General features: G+C 39.2%; 1 protein-coding gene across 2 annotated transcripts in view; it reads left to right on the top strand.

Annotated features, from left to right (window-relative positions):
* Positions 1-16,082, top strand: part of TAFA4 (TAFA chemokine like family member 4) — a 147,026-nt gene that overhangs the window by 104,895 nt on the left and 26,049 nt on the right. For both annotated transcript variants that reach the window (XM_012473879.2, XM_064362148.1), the window contains exon 3: positions 13,977-14,132. In XM_012473879.2, the coding sequence (XP_012329302.1) occupies positions 13,977-14,132 (156 nt within the window). The remainder of the gene's footprint in view (positions 1-13,976; positions 14,133-16,082) is intronic.

Below are 16,082 nucleotides of genomic sequence, written 5' to 3'. Positions count from 1 at the left end.
TCAGTCACTCCTAATCCACCTGCTTTCCATCCTCCAAAAGGCTATGAAATGTCCTTCAGCAGTTGATGTGTTCACTTCTGTACTTTGCTCTTCTGAGTTTGGATTTCATGTCTTCCTTTTCTTTGGTTTTAGTGGGTTCTTAGGAAAGACAGAAGATAAACACAGGTGGTTACTCCACCATCTTTAACTGGAATTAGAAATTTAAAAATCATTTGAAATCTGGTTCTGCTAAGTGCTATTAAGGAAAGATCCATGGTGCCACATGAGAATAGCATTCTAATATTTTAATTCTGGGCTTAGATACGTATTGACATGTATAGTGTGTAAACAAAAACAGTATTTATAAGAGAGAGGTTAATGCCTAAAATATGGTTTAGGTTATGATAATTAAAAAATGCAGCTTATTGCTGGAGCCTGTTTTACTTAGGGCTAAAATAGAACAAAATTTCCTAAGGGAAAATGTTAACAATACAAATATAGTTTTTATATTTAAAATGTAGAAGTGGAAACTTATCACCAATTTCTACATTATATATACAGAGATTTATTTATTTTTGTGCACTGAGATGGTCCTGCATACAAATTTAGTAGAAGAACAAATAAGAAATTTATCCAGCTTGTATGAAATGTTGTTGAAATCACAAATGTACATATTGAAAAGGACTTATAAGGACTAAAACAAGTCCTTTTGCTTATTTTTATCTTCTAACTCTCCATTTGGCTTTATTCTAAATATAATCTGTATAGTTTTCTAACCGGTTCTTTGAAACTGAATACAGCAATTTCAATTCTCCTTCTGGCTTCTTTGTCTTTTGGTTAACCATACACTTGGCTGTTGCCCTCCTTTTGCAGGGATGTTGGGAAAGGGGGGTGACTAGGGTAGAAGGAGGATGCCAGTGAAGGGCAGTGTCAGTGCCCTGCTTGTCAACTGCCTCCAAATGGATAGGTTTTTGCAGTCTTTTCTATGTCTTCACAACTATATTATTTCAGAAGCAATGTACTCAGTGAGCATGGGAGCCACTTCATTTGAATTCCTCTTCCCTAATGGCCCTGCTGAGTTTTGAAACCTTTAAAAGCACTAGGCAGTAGTAAAACCAGAGCCAGACAAACAGGAACTGGAATACCCAGTACAGTCCATTGTAACAGGGATGACAGTCATGACTCAGGTCATTGGAGATACCCTAAATGTGGCATGGGTTGGCTTCTGGTGAGAGAGCTGAGGGTTTAATTCATTGGGTGAATACTTGGGAGGGAAATAAAGGAAGTAATGCACCAGGTGGGGAAAAAATTAAAGGTTGCCAACTATCTCAAATCTTAAATTCAGTGAACAGCAGTTGCGTAAAGGGGGCCATTGTAATGTTGATTTCTTTTTTTTCCTAGAAGGCATTTACTTTTTCTTTATTCTGAGAAGTATAGTTTAAACAACAACCAATTGAATCAAATTTTTAAAATGTTTACTTCCAGATCTTTCCAGTTTAGTAGTAGTTTAAATTGCTTATAATAATAGTTGATTTTTTAATTATTAATTTTATTACTATTCCTACTATTTATTGCATACTTACTATATACCAAGTGCCATTTCAGCATATTATCTATATTATGTTTTACCCTCACATCAGACACAAAAGGTTTATTATTTTGCAGCTATAGAAACCAAGGCAAAGAGGAGTGAAGCCACTTGTTAAAAACCTTGCAGAGCAGAGAGATGGCAGAGCAGCTATTTAACAGAGGAGTCTGGGGGCTTTACTTTTATAATGGCTTCTAGCTATAGTTTGTAATGTTAACTTTTCTGCCCCAACTCCTTATTTGGGAAATATCTTGAATTTGAAGAAACATTAAAAGTATGATGAACATCTTTATATTCCTTACTAGATTTGCCACCTGTTTACATTCTACTATATTAGAACTACTAATTACAGATCTGCCTATCTAGCTTTCCTTTTTTCTGAAATTTTGAAAGTAAGTGACAAACCACATATATTTTCCAAGAATAAGACCATTCTCTAATACAATTTGCTGTTGTAATAATCTATATTGGTACAAACGGAGGCAGACTTGGTTAAAATTACCAAGAGTTGAGAACAAAGATCCTATCTTATCACTGATATTTCCCAGTGATCTACAATGAATTGGGCTAAAAAGCCAATTTACTAAATGTATAAGCACACAGAGAGAGACTTTTCAGAAACATAAGTGATGATATATTGGGCTATATTACATTGTTTCCCCTGAAAAGCCGTGTAGCAAAATCCAGTCTAAGAATGCTATCCCAGCTCTCTTTCAACAGATGAGCCTCTCGACTCATCTGTTTTGCTCAATTATTTTTCCTGTGTGTTACTCCCTAATATGAAGCATTTCACCTTCTCTTTTTCAGCCTATGAAGTTATAAGTACTAAGTGACAGTGGGGGCTTCCATAACAGAATACCACAGTCTGGATGGCTTAAACAAAAGAAATTTATTTTGTCATAGTTCTAGAGGCTAGAAGTCTGACACCTTCAAGAAGTTGTTGATCTTGGACCTCTGGCAATTCAGTTTCCGGTTGGGGCTCTCTTCCCAGCTTGCAGATGGTTGTCTTTTTGCTATGTTTTCACATAGCCTCTTTGTGTGAGCATGGGGAAGAATGACCTCTCTTATGTCTCATCCCCTGGGGACACCAGTGCTGTCAGATTAGGACCCCACCTTTATGACCTTATTTAACCTTACTTACCTCCCTAAAGCTCTATCTCCAAATACAGCCCTACTGTAGGGGACAAATTCAGTACAGTTCATAACATAGTTTGATGGAATATTTACAAAATATAAGTGGATTAGGTTCACTAAGAAGTAAGTTGTATCTCAGTGTAACATTTGAAAGTATATGTTATTTAACTTTTATATTATAAAGAGGGATGCATATGTATATGTGTGTGTGGGTGTAGTCTGTGTCAGAGTGTGTGTGTGTGTGTGTGTGTAGTCTGTGTCATGCATTCTAAAGACCAACGTTTACCTAATGATGAGACCTCAGAGCATTTACTCCATGGTGTTTATTATCTTGAGATATTATGAACCTTCAAATCTATGATATTCTTGGCAAAAAGTGGTAAACAAGATAGCAGACTTCTGATTAAGAAAAATGACAAAGGAAAGTCCTTAGAAAAGGTAGTGTTTTGAGTAGTATGGGAAGACAAATTTTAAGACTTATTAGAAGTGATGAGCCTGGGAGGTTTTTAGATATCTTAAAAAGTAAGATAAGAGACTGAGGAATGTTGGTTAGGATGTTGTATTTTTTTGTTTTGATTTTTGACCCATTGAATAACTTTTCTCGTAATATCTATTAGAATCAAACAATAATAGTTAATCTCACAAAGACAGAGTGTTCCAAGCAGATGATAAATTTTCCTTGAAATATATCAGTTAGGAAATATATTATTTCTTTGGGTATAGGAAGAAGGCTCTAGGGGAAAAGGAAAAGAGAGCTGGGATAGAATTCTTTGACTGGCTTTTGCTACATGGATTTTCAGGGGAAAGAATGTAATATAGCCTAATATATCATCCTCTGGTTTACAATTACCTTTTGCCACATAATTATAGATGTTCACAAAAGCATTCAAGAGCTTCGCCAATTTTCCTAAAGGCCTCTCTTTAGGCCTTTGCTACTTAAATCACTCTCTTTTGAATATTTCAGTTGACCATCTCATCTTCAATTGTTGACCTAAATCTGCCAAACTCTCAGTTAATAGCTATGAATGCTGTTCAAGCAGCTCTCAAATAGCACTCTGTCTCAAAAAAAGAAAAAGACAAAAAAAAAGTCTTGCTCTGTTGCCCAGGCAGGTGTGCAGTGGCACGATTTTGGCTCACTGCAACCTCCACCTCCTGGGTTGAAGTGATTCTTATGCGTTAGCCACCCAAGTAGCTGGGATTTCAGGCATGCGCCACCGTGCCCGGCTAATTTTCATATTTTTAGTAGGGATGGGTTTTGCCATACTGGCCAGGCTTGTCTTGAATCCCTGGCCTCATGTGATCTGCCTGCCTCAGCCTCCCAAAGTGGTGAGATTACAGGTGTGAGCCTCTGTGCCCGGCCCCAGCATCACTTTTATTGATTTTATGAGATTTTTCATCTTTTGTAATATTAGCATCATAGGATATTTTAGTCACTGAGAGACAGACAGACCTACCAAGACAGCACCTGGTGTTGAGTGGGGACTAGTTTTATGTAAGCAAGGCATATTTTTTTATTCTGATGAATTTAAGAAATACATAGCAAAAACCACACCCTGCAAATAGACCATCCACTACAAATGTAACATATCAAAAACTGGGGTGAGGAATACTGTCAATGAACCATCTGTGCTCCTATAAAAACCCTGCCTTTCCTTTGATGCTCTACCCATTTCCTTCTACCTATTCAGACACCTCTCTGAGACTTTCCCCTACAGCATACACATATGCTGTAATTTCTCACATCTTAAAAATGTCAGCTGTGTAACATCTTTATACCTTTTTGGTGGCATTCTCATTTCTCTTCTTCCCTTGATAACACCATTTCTCAAGTAGTCACTATAGTTATCATCTACAGTTTCTGAATTCTGCTCTCTCTCAAATCCATTCCAATCAATATTTACCTCCATTCTTCTGTCACATTTTTTTTTTTTTAAGTGAAGGCCACCTGTGGTTTTCCCAGTCTCTTAACATGGAGGTGATCTTGTTCTTTATCCTCTAGCTGCAGTTTTTCCCTCTGAGATTTTATCTAGTCTCTTGGCTTTAAATACTACACACATGGCCAATAATGAGCAAATGTCTATCCTAAAGCCAGACTTCTCTCTTGAACTTGAGACTTAAATGTCTGGACTTCTCTCATTTAGGTGACTAATTAAAATATGAAATTTAACAACCAAGTTCCTAGTTTTCCCTGGTTTATTTAAGGGACAACCCCACTATTCTTGTTCAAACCCAAAACTTTGGAGTTAGCCTCTTAACATCCAGAAGCCTCTACATCCAGAATTCAACCTCTTCTTCCAACCTCCACTGCTACCACATTGGTCCAACCCACCACCAGCTCTCCAGGGATTACTGTGGCAGAGATGGTGTCTCTGCTTCTTCCATCCTTTCCCCTCTTTAATCTGCTCTGATCACAGTAGATTCTTTTAAAATATATGTCACATTAAGTCATTATAAGCTCAAAATATCCAGTGGCTTCTCACCCCACTTTGAGTAAAGGCTCAAGCCTCTATAGTGACCCGTGAGTTCCATGTAATCACCCACACACTTTTATTATCTTTCTGGCATCATCTCTTTATTGTCCCTTCTCTGACACAGCTGCAGTCATAGGGGCATTTTCCCCTCAGATTCTGCAAGGCTTTTTTCTTTTCAACAGCTTTAGCGTCTCACTCAGTACTCAAATGTTAGCTTCTTAGGCTCTTCCTGTTTTAAATTGCATCTTTCTTTGTGTTTTTTCTATCACTATAATATAAAAGATTTTCAAGAAAGACAATATTTTTTACTTGTTTTGTTCAGTGTTATATTAGCATGTGCTTGTTCAAGAGTAAATTTTTAGCAAATAATTATTGAATAAATATGTAATAAAAGCCAAAAGGCATTTATTCAGTATCTACAGTGTTTCAAGTAGTTCACTGTGTTCATTAAGCACTCCATTTAAACTTTATAATTATCATATACTACTTACATATGCAAAATATAAGATTGAGAGGCTTAATCAAATTACCTAAGTTTGGAAGCTGGTATTCCAGCTCAGTTCTTTTGACTCTTAGGTTCAATGTGCTGTCCTTTGTTACTAGCAGGTAAAGATAAATCCACTTCCATCTTAGGAGAACAGTCAGATAATTCTGTTTGCCATCTCTACTTGAGACTGGAAGTGTCTCTCTTTCTTACTGGCCTATCCTCAATACCTGGCAGAGGCCCTGGCACATAGTAGGGGCTCAGTGGATATTTGTCTTTACATCTAAACTACCAGGTTTTTCCATTGAATGGCTACTATAATTTTCCGTAAAGTGATGTCTTCCTTCTTGATTAAAAGCCAAGTTTGGATAGGGATAGGAGAAGAAAGTTGAGAATTACAAGAGAACTGCAACTAGGAATACTGGGCATGTTTGCCAAGGGAAGCAACTAGCCATGGCCTCATTTTCTGCTTTCATTTCATGAAATCTTGTATTTAGCCTTCTCTTTCCTCTGTTCTGCTTCCATGGAGAGAGAGGCTGAAAATGCCATACAGAAAACCCCTCTCAAATCAAACAAATGCCTTCCAAGAAGATCAGTGGAGTGTGAGACTTCTTTGAGGGTGTATTTTCTAGTGCTGGTCAGGAGGAGGAAGGGGAAAAAGGATTTGAACAAAAGGAAAAGGATGCAAGGGAAATAATAGCATGAAGAAAGTCCCCCTAATCTGATGCTTTCTGTGTCTCTATTAAGTTTCAAGTAGTTTCAGCTGGAGAACTTCTATTGCAGATGTGGTTTTGTATTTTATCCCTTTTACGATAGAAAAGTCCTGCCTGCACTGGGACAAATTGGTATTTTTTTTCTTTTATTTGAAACTTTTCTTAAAAGTATATTTAATAAGAAAAAAAGATGTATTTAAGCTATTTACTCTTCAGATAAAGTTAATCCATTCTCTATAGCAGTCCTGAAGCAATCAATTTTTGTTGTAAGGATTATCATAACACTTTTAATGGTGTCTATATCAACTATTCTGGTGAATGAGGAAACAGGCATCTCACATTTTACAGCCCTGCCAGTATTTTAAGTCTTCTTTTTTGAACAGAAAATATGCAACCCGATTGCAATTTCAGAAGTGTGGAAAGGAATCGAGTAACAGTTTCAAGTTTCCCCACTTAAAAAATATGTCTCAGAGAGCACCAAGAACAGTCTCTGGCACATAGCATGCTGTACGTAAGAGTTGGTAAAATACATAGAAATAAGTACCTACACATCTACCCCCCATCTGCCCACCCAGACAAAGCCAGAAGGGAAGTAGCCTAGCCACCGAAAGGATTAAGAGACAGCATGAAGGGGACAGTGTTTAGTTTTTTTCTTTGTCCAGTTTCCCTCCTAGGAGCAGCCCCATTTCTGGATAACAGTCTTGCCTACTCCAATTCACACTTCAAAACTTTAAAGTAAACTCCATATGAGAAGTTTCATCTGCAACCTCTCACTTATTGCACGGGCCTCATGTTATGTTCTCAATATTTAGCTTCAGTTTTCAAGACGGATTGCCACACCATTATGTTCCCCTGCTGTTTAACAGAAAAAAATTATCTTTGTTTTAAGTGCATTTACTTCAAGTGGCCACTCTCTGGTACTAGGCTTATCCCTCCTGTACCTTTCTAGAGAATTAAGTTTATAACAAAAGCTGCTAGTTTCTTGTCTGTTTCAGCTTTCATTTATCCCCCCATCCTACACTACTATATGTTATACATAGCTGTAAGATACTTGTGATGGTTACTTTTATGTGTTATCTTGATTGGGCCATGCGGTGCCCAGATACTTGGTTAAACATTATTCCCAGTGTGTCTGGGAGGATGTTTCTGGATGAGATTAACATTTGAATCAGTGGATTGAGTAAAACAGATGGCCCTTTCAAATGTGAGTGGGCCTCATCCAATCTGCTGAAGACTTGAATAGAATAAAAATGCTGCTCCACTCTTGAGTAAGAGAGAAATCTTTCTGCCTGACTGCCTGTGAGCTGGGATATGAGTCTTTTTTTTTTTTTTTTGAGATAGAGTTTTGCTCTTGTTGCCCAGGCTAGAGTGCAGTGGTGTGATCTTGGCTCACTGCAGCCTCCGCCTTCCAGGTTCAAGCAACTCTCCTCCTTCAGCCTCCCGAGTAGCTGGGATTATAGGCATGTGCCACCACATCCAGCTAATTTTGAATTTTTAGGAGAGACAGGATTTCTCCATGTTGGTCAGGCTGGTCTCAAACTCCTGACCTCAGGTGATCTGCTTGCCTAGGTGTCTCAAAGTGCTGGGATTACAGGCATGAGCCACGATGCCTGGCCGTGATATCAGTCTTCTCCTGCCTTCAGACTTGAACTGAAACATTGGCTTTCAGTTCACGTCTTAAAACTGCTGACCTTCAAATGGGAATGACACCATTGGCTTGCCTGGTTTTCAGTAGGCCTTTACACTTGGACTGAAACTAGACAAATGGCTCTCCTGAGTCTCCATCTTAATAGACTGCAGATCTTGGGACTTGCCTGCTATCATAATCGCATGGGACAACTCCTTAACATACATCTCTTTTTCTTTATGTGTACATCCAACTGGTCCTGTTTCTCTGGAGAATGTTAGCTAGTACAATGTTATAACATAAACGGCTCAATTACATGCAGCAATTTCTATGTGCCATTTGCACTGGATCCTTATTTTCTGCCATCAGGCTTTGAGGAACTTTAAGTATCTGTTCCTGAGTATGTACTTCCTGTGCCAGGAAATTACAAAGAAACAAAAATATATCCTTATTCAAAGATCATAGTTGTATTAGTTTGTTCTCATGCTGCTAATAAAGACATACTCAACACTGGATAATTTATAAAGGAAAAGAAGTTTAATGGACTCACAGTTCCACAAGGCTGGGGAGGCCTCACATTCATGGCAGAAGGTGAAGGAGGAGCAAAGTCACGTCTTACATGGCAGCAGGCAAAAGAGTGTGTGCAGGGGAACTCCTTTTTATAAAACCATCAGATCTTGTGGGACTTATTCAGTATCACAAGAAAAGCATGAGAGAGACATACCCCCATGAGTCAATTACCTCCCATCAGGTCCCTCCCATGACACGTGGGAATAGTGGGGGCTACAATTCAAGATGAGATTTGGGTGGGAACACAGCCAAAACATGTCAGTTGTCCAGTATCACTAATACCCAAATTTCTAAAAAGACTGTGTGGAACCACACAAACACTGTCATCAAATAGAAAAAGATGTTGTCAGTGGGAAACTGAGGTATATCCCATGGTTTGCTGAGGTGGAGATGCCATTTTTGGCTTTACTTGGTAAAATACAAGCTATAAAGCAAGAGGCAAACCTTTCTTCCATCCTTGGGTTTGAATATCACCTCTTCCCAATCTAGTTATGAGGCCCTGGGCAAATTAGTTAATTTCTATACATTTTGTTAAAGATAAAATCAGAGTGAAAAATAGTACCTACCTGACAGCATTTTTATAAGATTGCATAGGACGGTATTTGTTAAAAAAAAATTTCAAACAGTACCTAAAATCTATATTTCATCAAATCTAAGATGCCATCAGTTGTGAGATATAGCACTATTATGTGTATTCCTAAAAAGGAAAAGCAGTGCCAATTATGATTGTAAGGTGCTATTAGTTATGTCACTTCCTGATGTGTTAAAAGGTGAAAAAAATATGTATCTTAAAATCAATGAAGTAGAATAGTTGATACTGCATAAATAATTAAAATACTGGATCAGGCAAGCTGATTATTCAGGGAAGTGTGTGCCAGTTGTAAGTTTGAATAGAAAATAATCCATTTGTGCTTGTGGATGGTTGCAGAGAAACAGAGTTCTAAGTAAACCATAGCATTACTGAATGTCCAGATCATTTCTTGACTGTTCCAAGAAGTTACACATATATTTCTAATTTTCTTGGTGAAGTTTAAAGCTGCTTTCTTTACAGACTCTCAAGGGTCAATTAGTAATCTAACCATGGCATGATGGTTTTTAATGGACTCAATGTCTGTATCCTCTCCAAGTTCACGTGCTGAAGTCCTAACCCCAAATGTGATTATATTTGGAGAGATGGCCTGTGAGATGGTGATAAAAACTAAATGAGGTCATTTAAGGGCATGGAGTTAATCTGAGAGGGCTGATGTCCTTATAAAAAGAAGAAGAGACACCAAAGCTTTTTCTGTTCTCCGTGTGAGGACACAAGGAGGCGGCTGTCTGCAAGCCAGGAAGAGAGCTCTCACCAAGAATCAAACAGGTTGACATCTTGAGTTTGGACTCCCAGTCTCCAGAACTATGAGAAAATACATTTCTGTTGTTTAAGCCACCCAGTCTATGGTATTTTGTTATGGCAGTCCAAGCAGACTGAGACGCTGGCCAATGGGAGAATACTTCCTGAGAGATACCTGTGAATGAGTCATCCTGGCCCCTGTACGTGGCTAGTCATTAGCTGTCAGGGAATGTTGGAATGGAAGTTGCTTATTTGCAATTGGAAACCAAAGACAGGATCTCCTTTCCAACCTTTCCCAGCCCTTACTTTTCTGCTCACTCAGTGCTAAAGTTTTATACTACTTTACTGAGATTATAATTACTATTTATTTAATTTTACAATTGTATACAACTACCTATGGGAAATCAACACTCTTGTTATGAACATTTAATTAGGTTCATCATTTTAATCACTTCTCCATATTCATGCTTTCTTAAGTAGTAGATTGAAAACTTTCTCTCTTGCTGGTAGTTTGATTCTCTGGGCACTGGTTCTGTCTGTGTGTATTTTACAAATGAAACTTTGCCAAAGCATTTGTTCTTACCAGCAATTGAATTTTGCTGCCATCAACATTGAAGATGGTGTGGCAGGGATGGTCCAGAAAAGATTCAGAATAATATAGAGGCTATTGTTTGGAAAGCATGTCTTTATGGATAAAAAGTCTGAATCATGGAATATTTTTAAACTGGTTTTGCAGTTTAAAACTGCATCGACAGAAACCAAGCAAAGCATTAACCAGTGGGAATCCTTGGGGAAACCTCTTTTAGTGAGTAGATGAAATTGCTTACAATTCACATAACAATTTATATGTAAATGGATGTATCTGAAAATTATGAGCACACTGGAGGGTACTTGAAAAAGTTGTGTTTCCTTAATAATTTCTGAACAGAACCTCTACAATCTTGTTTATGTTATTTTTATCAGAGCAAAGGCAAGTCTCTCCAGCCTGGTATAGCCAGAGTTGGTATATTAGTTATCTACTGCTGTGTAACAAAACACCCCTAATCTTGGAAACCTAAAACAATCATCAAACATTATTATTTCATACACAGCTTCTGAGCATCAGGAATCTGGGAGTGGCTTTGCTGGGTGGTTCTGGCTCAAGATTTCCCATGAGAGTATAGTTAGGCTGTTGGCTGGGGCTGTAGGATCCACTTCCACATGTATCCATGTGACCAATGGCAATAGACTAGTTCCTGGCTATATGGGCCTCCACATAGGGCTGCTCGCAACATGGTTTCCCCAGAACACATGATGAACACGAATGAGTGTGCCACTGTCTTATCCCCTAATCATGTACGTGGCAAACCATCACTTCTGCTGTGGTATGCTCTTGTCATACAGACCAACTCTGGTTTAATGTGGAGGGGCCTGCACAAGGAGTCTGTTTGTAAGTTTACTGACACAGCTGTTGTCAGGACGCTTCAGTTTCTTACTACCTAGGACTGTCTGTAGGTCTGCTCATGCCAGGGTTTCCTGTGAGTAAGTGATCTGAGGGTCTGGAGATGACAGCCACCTAATTTTGGACTTGACAAACCAGCACATCTGCTGCATGCTATTGGTCATATAGACCAACCCTGATATCATATGGGAAGGGACAGCACAAACATGTGAATACTTGGAGGTGGGGATGACAGGCGAGCATCTTAGAGCGTGGCTGCTGCAGTTGACATGTGACCTAACCCAGGCCAGTCAGATGTACCCCTTCCTAGAACTCACACATGGAGCAGAATGACAGATTCAGAGTGGAATTACTCAGGTTGAGCCATGGGAGTGGTTCCACTTATGGTTAAGCTACATTCACTCTTCATTCTACAAACTCCTGATTTTCCAGTAAAATCTCTTTGCATTAAGTTAGCTCAAATCAGATTTTGTTGTTCCAACAAAAGACTCCTAACTGATAAAATGGATTCCAATGTAAATTACTAGTTTGGAATTGGAGACATCAATGTGTACTTATGCTGTACCTGCACACATAATTCCTTGACCTATTTGCTGAGAGGGCCCAAATCACTCCCTACTTGTAATGGGTAAACCTACACATTGAGATTCAGGTTCCTAAATCTGAGGCCCCATGAAAAGTAATCAAGGATTCTTGAAGAAATGATGGAGGCAGGGAAAATACCAGGTAAATCTGGAACATCTTGAGGGTCAGAAGGTTAGTAAATTCTCAAAGAATGATGGGAATATGACACAGCTCCTCCTGCCTAGATGTAGGACAATACAAAGGGTCTCCTCTTGCCCAGATCTGGGATGATTTGAACATTAATATAGAATCAGTCTTACAACTATAATATTGATAACTGATTCATGGTGGAAATCATCAAAGGGTACTAAAACTAGTAGATGAAAGTTTGATAAAGAATGGGATATATTCATAGTCTCACTAATATATCTCCCTCAAAATGCTTACTAATTATAAGGGGAAAAATAATACCTTTACAATGGAGAAGGCTGACAGATACCACCCTAACCAAGTAATTAAAGGTAATAACACGGATAATGGGGAAAAAAAAAGGCATTGAGTGTTTCCTGATATGATGGACTGAGAATATAGAATCAGTTCTGGGGAACTCTGGTAAAAATGCATTTCTTGAATATAATCAAGAGGAAGCATCACACAAATCCAAACTGAGGGACATTCTGCAAAATAATTGGCATGTAACTTTTGAAAAATGTCAAGGTCAAGAAAGAAAGACTGAGGAGGAGTTTCTGAATAAGGAAGGCTAATGAAACGTGACAGTTGAACGCAATGCATGCACCTTGGTTGGATTCTGAGCAGGGGGGGAAATAGCTATAAAAGGCATTATTGGGAGATTAGCAAAATTTGAATGTAGATTGTACATTACATAGTAGCATTGCATCATGCCAAATTTTCTATCTTTAAGCATTATGTAACCTTATGTCTTTGTTTTTAGAAAATACACAGTGAAGTAGTTAGGGGTAAATGGGCATCATGCCTGAAACTTACTCTCAAATGGCTTAGAAAAACGAAAGAGTGAATGATAACGCAAATGGGGCCACATGTTAACAACTGGTGAACCTGGGTGAAGTGTATTATTAGTTAGCAATTGCTGCTGTAACAAAGTACCACAGATTTAGCAGCATGTTTCTGCAGGTCAGAAGTCTCGCATTGCGTGGCTGGATTCTCTGCTCAGGGTTTTGCCACTGGGTTCAAATCAGGGTATCAGTAGGCTGCATTCCTTTATGGGAGGCTCTGGGGAAGAATCAGCCTCCAGGCTCACTTGGGTTATTGGCAGTTCTTGAGGTTGTAGGAATGAGATCTCCATTTCCTTGACATGTGGCCCCTCCATGGTCAAGCCAGTAATGGTACCTGGTGCTCTTAATCTGTCTGCTTTTCAAGCTCATTTGATCACACTGGCCCCACTGGATAATCCAGGCTATGTTCCCTCTCTTAAAATCAACCAGTTGGCCAGTCACGGTGGCTCATGCCTATAATCCCTGCATTTTGGGAGGCTAAGGCAGGCAGATCACTTGAGGTCAGGAGATTGAGACCAGCCTGGCCAACACTCTGAAACCCCGTCTCTACTAAAATACAAAAATTAGCCTGGTGTGGTGACACACTCGTAATCGTAGCTACTCAGGAGGCTGAGGCAGGAAAATTGCTTGAATCCAGGAGGTAGAGGCTGCAATGAGCCGGGATCGCATCACTGCACTCCAGCCTGGGTGACAGAGTGAGACTCTCTCAAAAAAACCGAAAAGCAACCAATTAATTTCAGTCACATCTGCAAAATCTCTTTTGTCATGTAATTGACGTAACATAACCATGGATGTGACCCCAGGGGTTGAGGATCCTGGAGGCCTCATTTCTGCCTACCACAGGTTCACAGAAGTTTTTTGCACTCTTCTTACCTCCTTTATATAAATTTGAAATGACATGTTATCAAAATAAAAAGTTACAAAGACTCATAAGCATAGCACAGGAAGTTGGAAAATGTCATCATAGCATCGTTCTGGTTGTGGTGGTGTCATTTCCCTCTAACAGCATTGGATCTGTCTTTCTCCCCCATTACCTACTAGGCCACCACCAAATCAAGCAAGGGACCTGTGAGGTGGTCGCCGTGCACAGGTGCTGCAATAAGAACCGCATAGAAGAGCGGTCTCAAACGGTCAAGTGCTCTTGCTTCCCGGGACAGGTGGCAGGCACAACTCGAGCTCAGCCTTCTTGTGTTGAAGGTAAGACCTCTCTGGTCAGTATTTCTGATAGGCAAAACCTCACCAGGAATCTCCCTACTTCATTGTCTTTGCAACTCAAAGAAACCTAGGGTTGCTTTGAGATCAGTTTTAATCCAAAAGTGAACATAAATACAACTCCAAAAATTTCTTAATGACTAAGGTAAGTCTTCAGTAATGTCCTTCAAGGGGTAACAATGGAGAGTTATATTATAGGGCAGTTGGGAAGATGTGCTTCAATTTCTTTTGCCCACCTGTCTCCAAATCTCACTCACCAAAGGAATTGTTTCCCCAGATGCTCTGTTCTCCCTCCTCTTATACTCTGTACTCAAATTTAGCATCGTGACTTTCTCACTTCATGCTTGGTGTTATAGATTAGTATCCTCTATTTTATTACTAGTTTATCATTTAACCAACATTTATAGGACATCCTCTTCAGAACAACTTCCCTGGGAATAGTTTGGAATCATGTACCATTCATTTGTAATCTCCAAATCCCCTCTCAGAGTGCTGCGCCAGTGGTTAAAAAGTATATATGAATGTTGATGGTTGTAGGTAGAGGCTGGGATTGATTTCTTTTGATACCCCTGGCTTCTTCCAGCAGACACTGTGTTAGAAACAAGTGTCAGTCCCCAGGGGAACAGATACATGGGGTTAGTCCTGTAGCAGTTGCTCTGCAGTGTCATGAAACCTCCTTGAAAATGAACATGTCCAGTCTCATTTGATGTATGTCTAAAGGTCAGTAGTTAAAACACACACATTCTTATCTCCAGATCATATTGCACAGTGAACAATAATAGCTGATTTACCTGCAGCCCATTCCCCCTACCAAACACACACATAGACATACACAACTATGTGGGCTGTGTGGTTACAGTGGTATATATCAGCACCATCTCAGGCACCTTTAAAGCAGGAAAGTGAAAGTGGAAATTTCCACCTGCAGTTCTTTACCAGAAACTTTGGGGGCCAAACGTGTTGCTGAATTCAGACTTCGTTCATATTTTATGTGGGTAATATAGTACATATACCGTCTATTACCTTATAGACCTACTGTGTTCTCCACTTGTACCCCGTAATCATAGAAATATTATTATGTCTGCAGTGAAATATATGAATATTCATGCAGGATGTGATAAGGCTGGATAAAGAACGTTATGTTAATTCAAGTCAGGTTTTGCTGTCATCTTACAGAAAACCTTTGAATTTCCAGAGCTTTTTGGACTTGGCGATTATTGATAAATGATTATGAACCTATAAAAAAAGATGCAGATCTTTAACATTTGAAGAATGGCATTTAAAAGAAATATGCTGAGTTTCCATACCTCCAACTGGGGAAGTCTAATATATTTATCTGCTTCATCAATTGTATCCAAATCACAACCATTCTGTCTCCTGGCTGTCTCTCAAGTCAGCCCACTTTTCTCCATCCCCACTGCTACCTCCACAGTCCAGGATCTAAGGGCACACCCTTAGATCTTGCTGAGTGTGCCACGCCTCTCCTTTCACTTTCCATTCGTAGCCAGAATGATATATAAAAATGGGATGGATCATGACACTCCCATACTGAAAATCACAATTTAGTGGCTTCCCCCTGTCTTGAAGATAAATTCCAAGTTCTTTACCATGGCTTGCAAAGTCCTGCAAGATCTGGCTGTCTCAGTTCTCTTTCAAGTACTCTACGCTAGGCAATCTAGAGTTCTTCCCATTTCTTTTCATTTCTGCACATTACTAATTTATATGCCTTGCCTGAATCATTGCCCTCCTCCCTATGACACACACCTGGTCTGCTTAATTCTTCCCATTCTCCTTTCAAATCTCTTGTAAGTTCTTGTATCATCTTGGACTTCCAGTTCATGACATTCATCCCATGTTGTAAAAACGTATGCCTTCCAGTTAGTATGTAAGCAACCTGTGGATGGGAACGTGGTCTCTTACTTTCATCTCTCCCCA

Source organism: Aotus nancymaae, unplaced genomic scaffold, assembly GCF_030222135.1.
Source record: "Aotus nancymaae isolate 86718 unplaced genomic scaffold, 86718_ANA_hifiasm-v0.15.2.pri h1tg000046l, whole genome shotgun sequence".
NCBI classification, from domain to species: domain Eukaryota; kingdom Metazoa; phylum Chordata; class Mammalia; order Primates; family Aotidae; genus Aotus; species Aotus nancymaae.
Note: the sequence above shows the minus strand (reverse complement) of the source record. Positions and strands in the feature narration are given on the sequence as shown.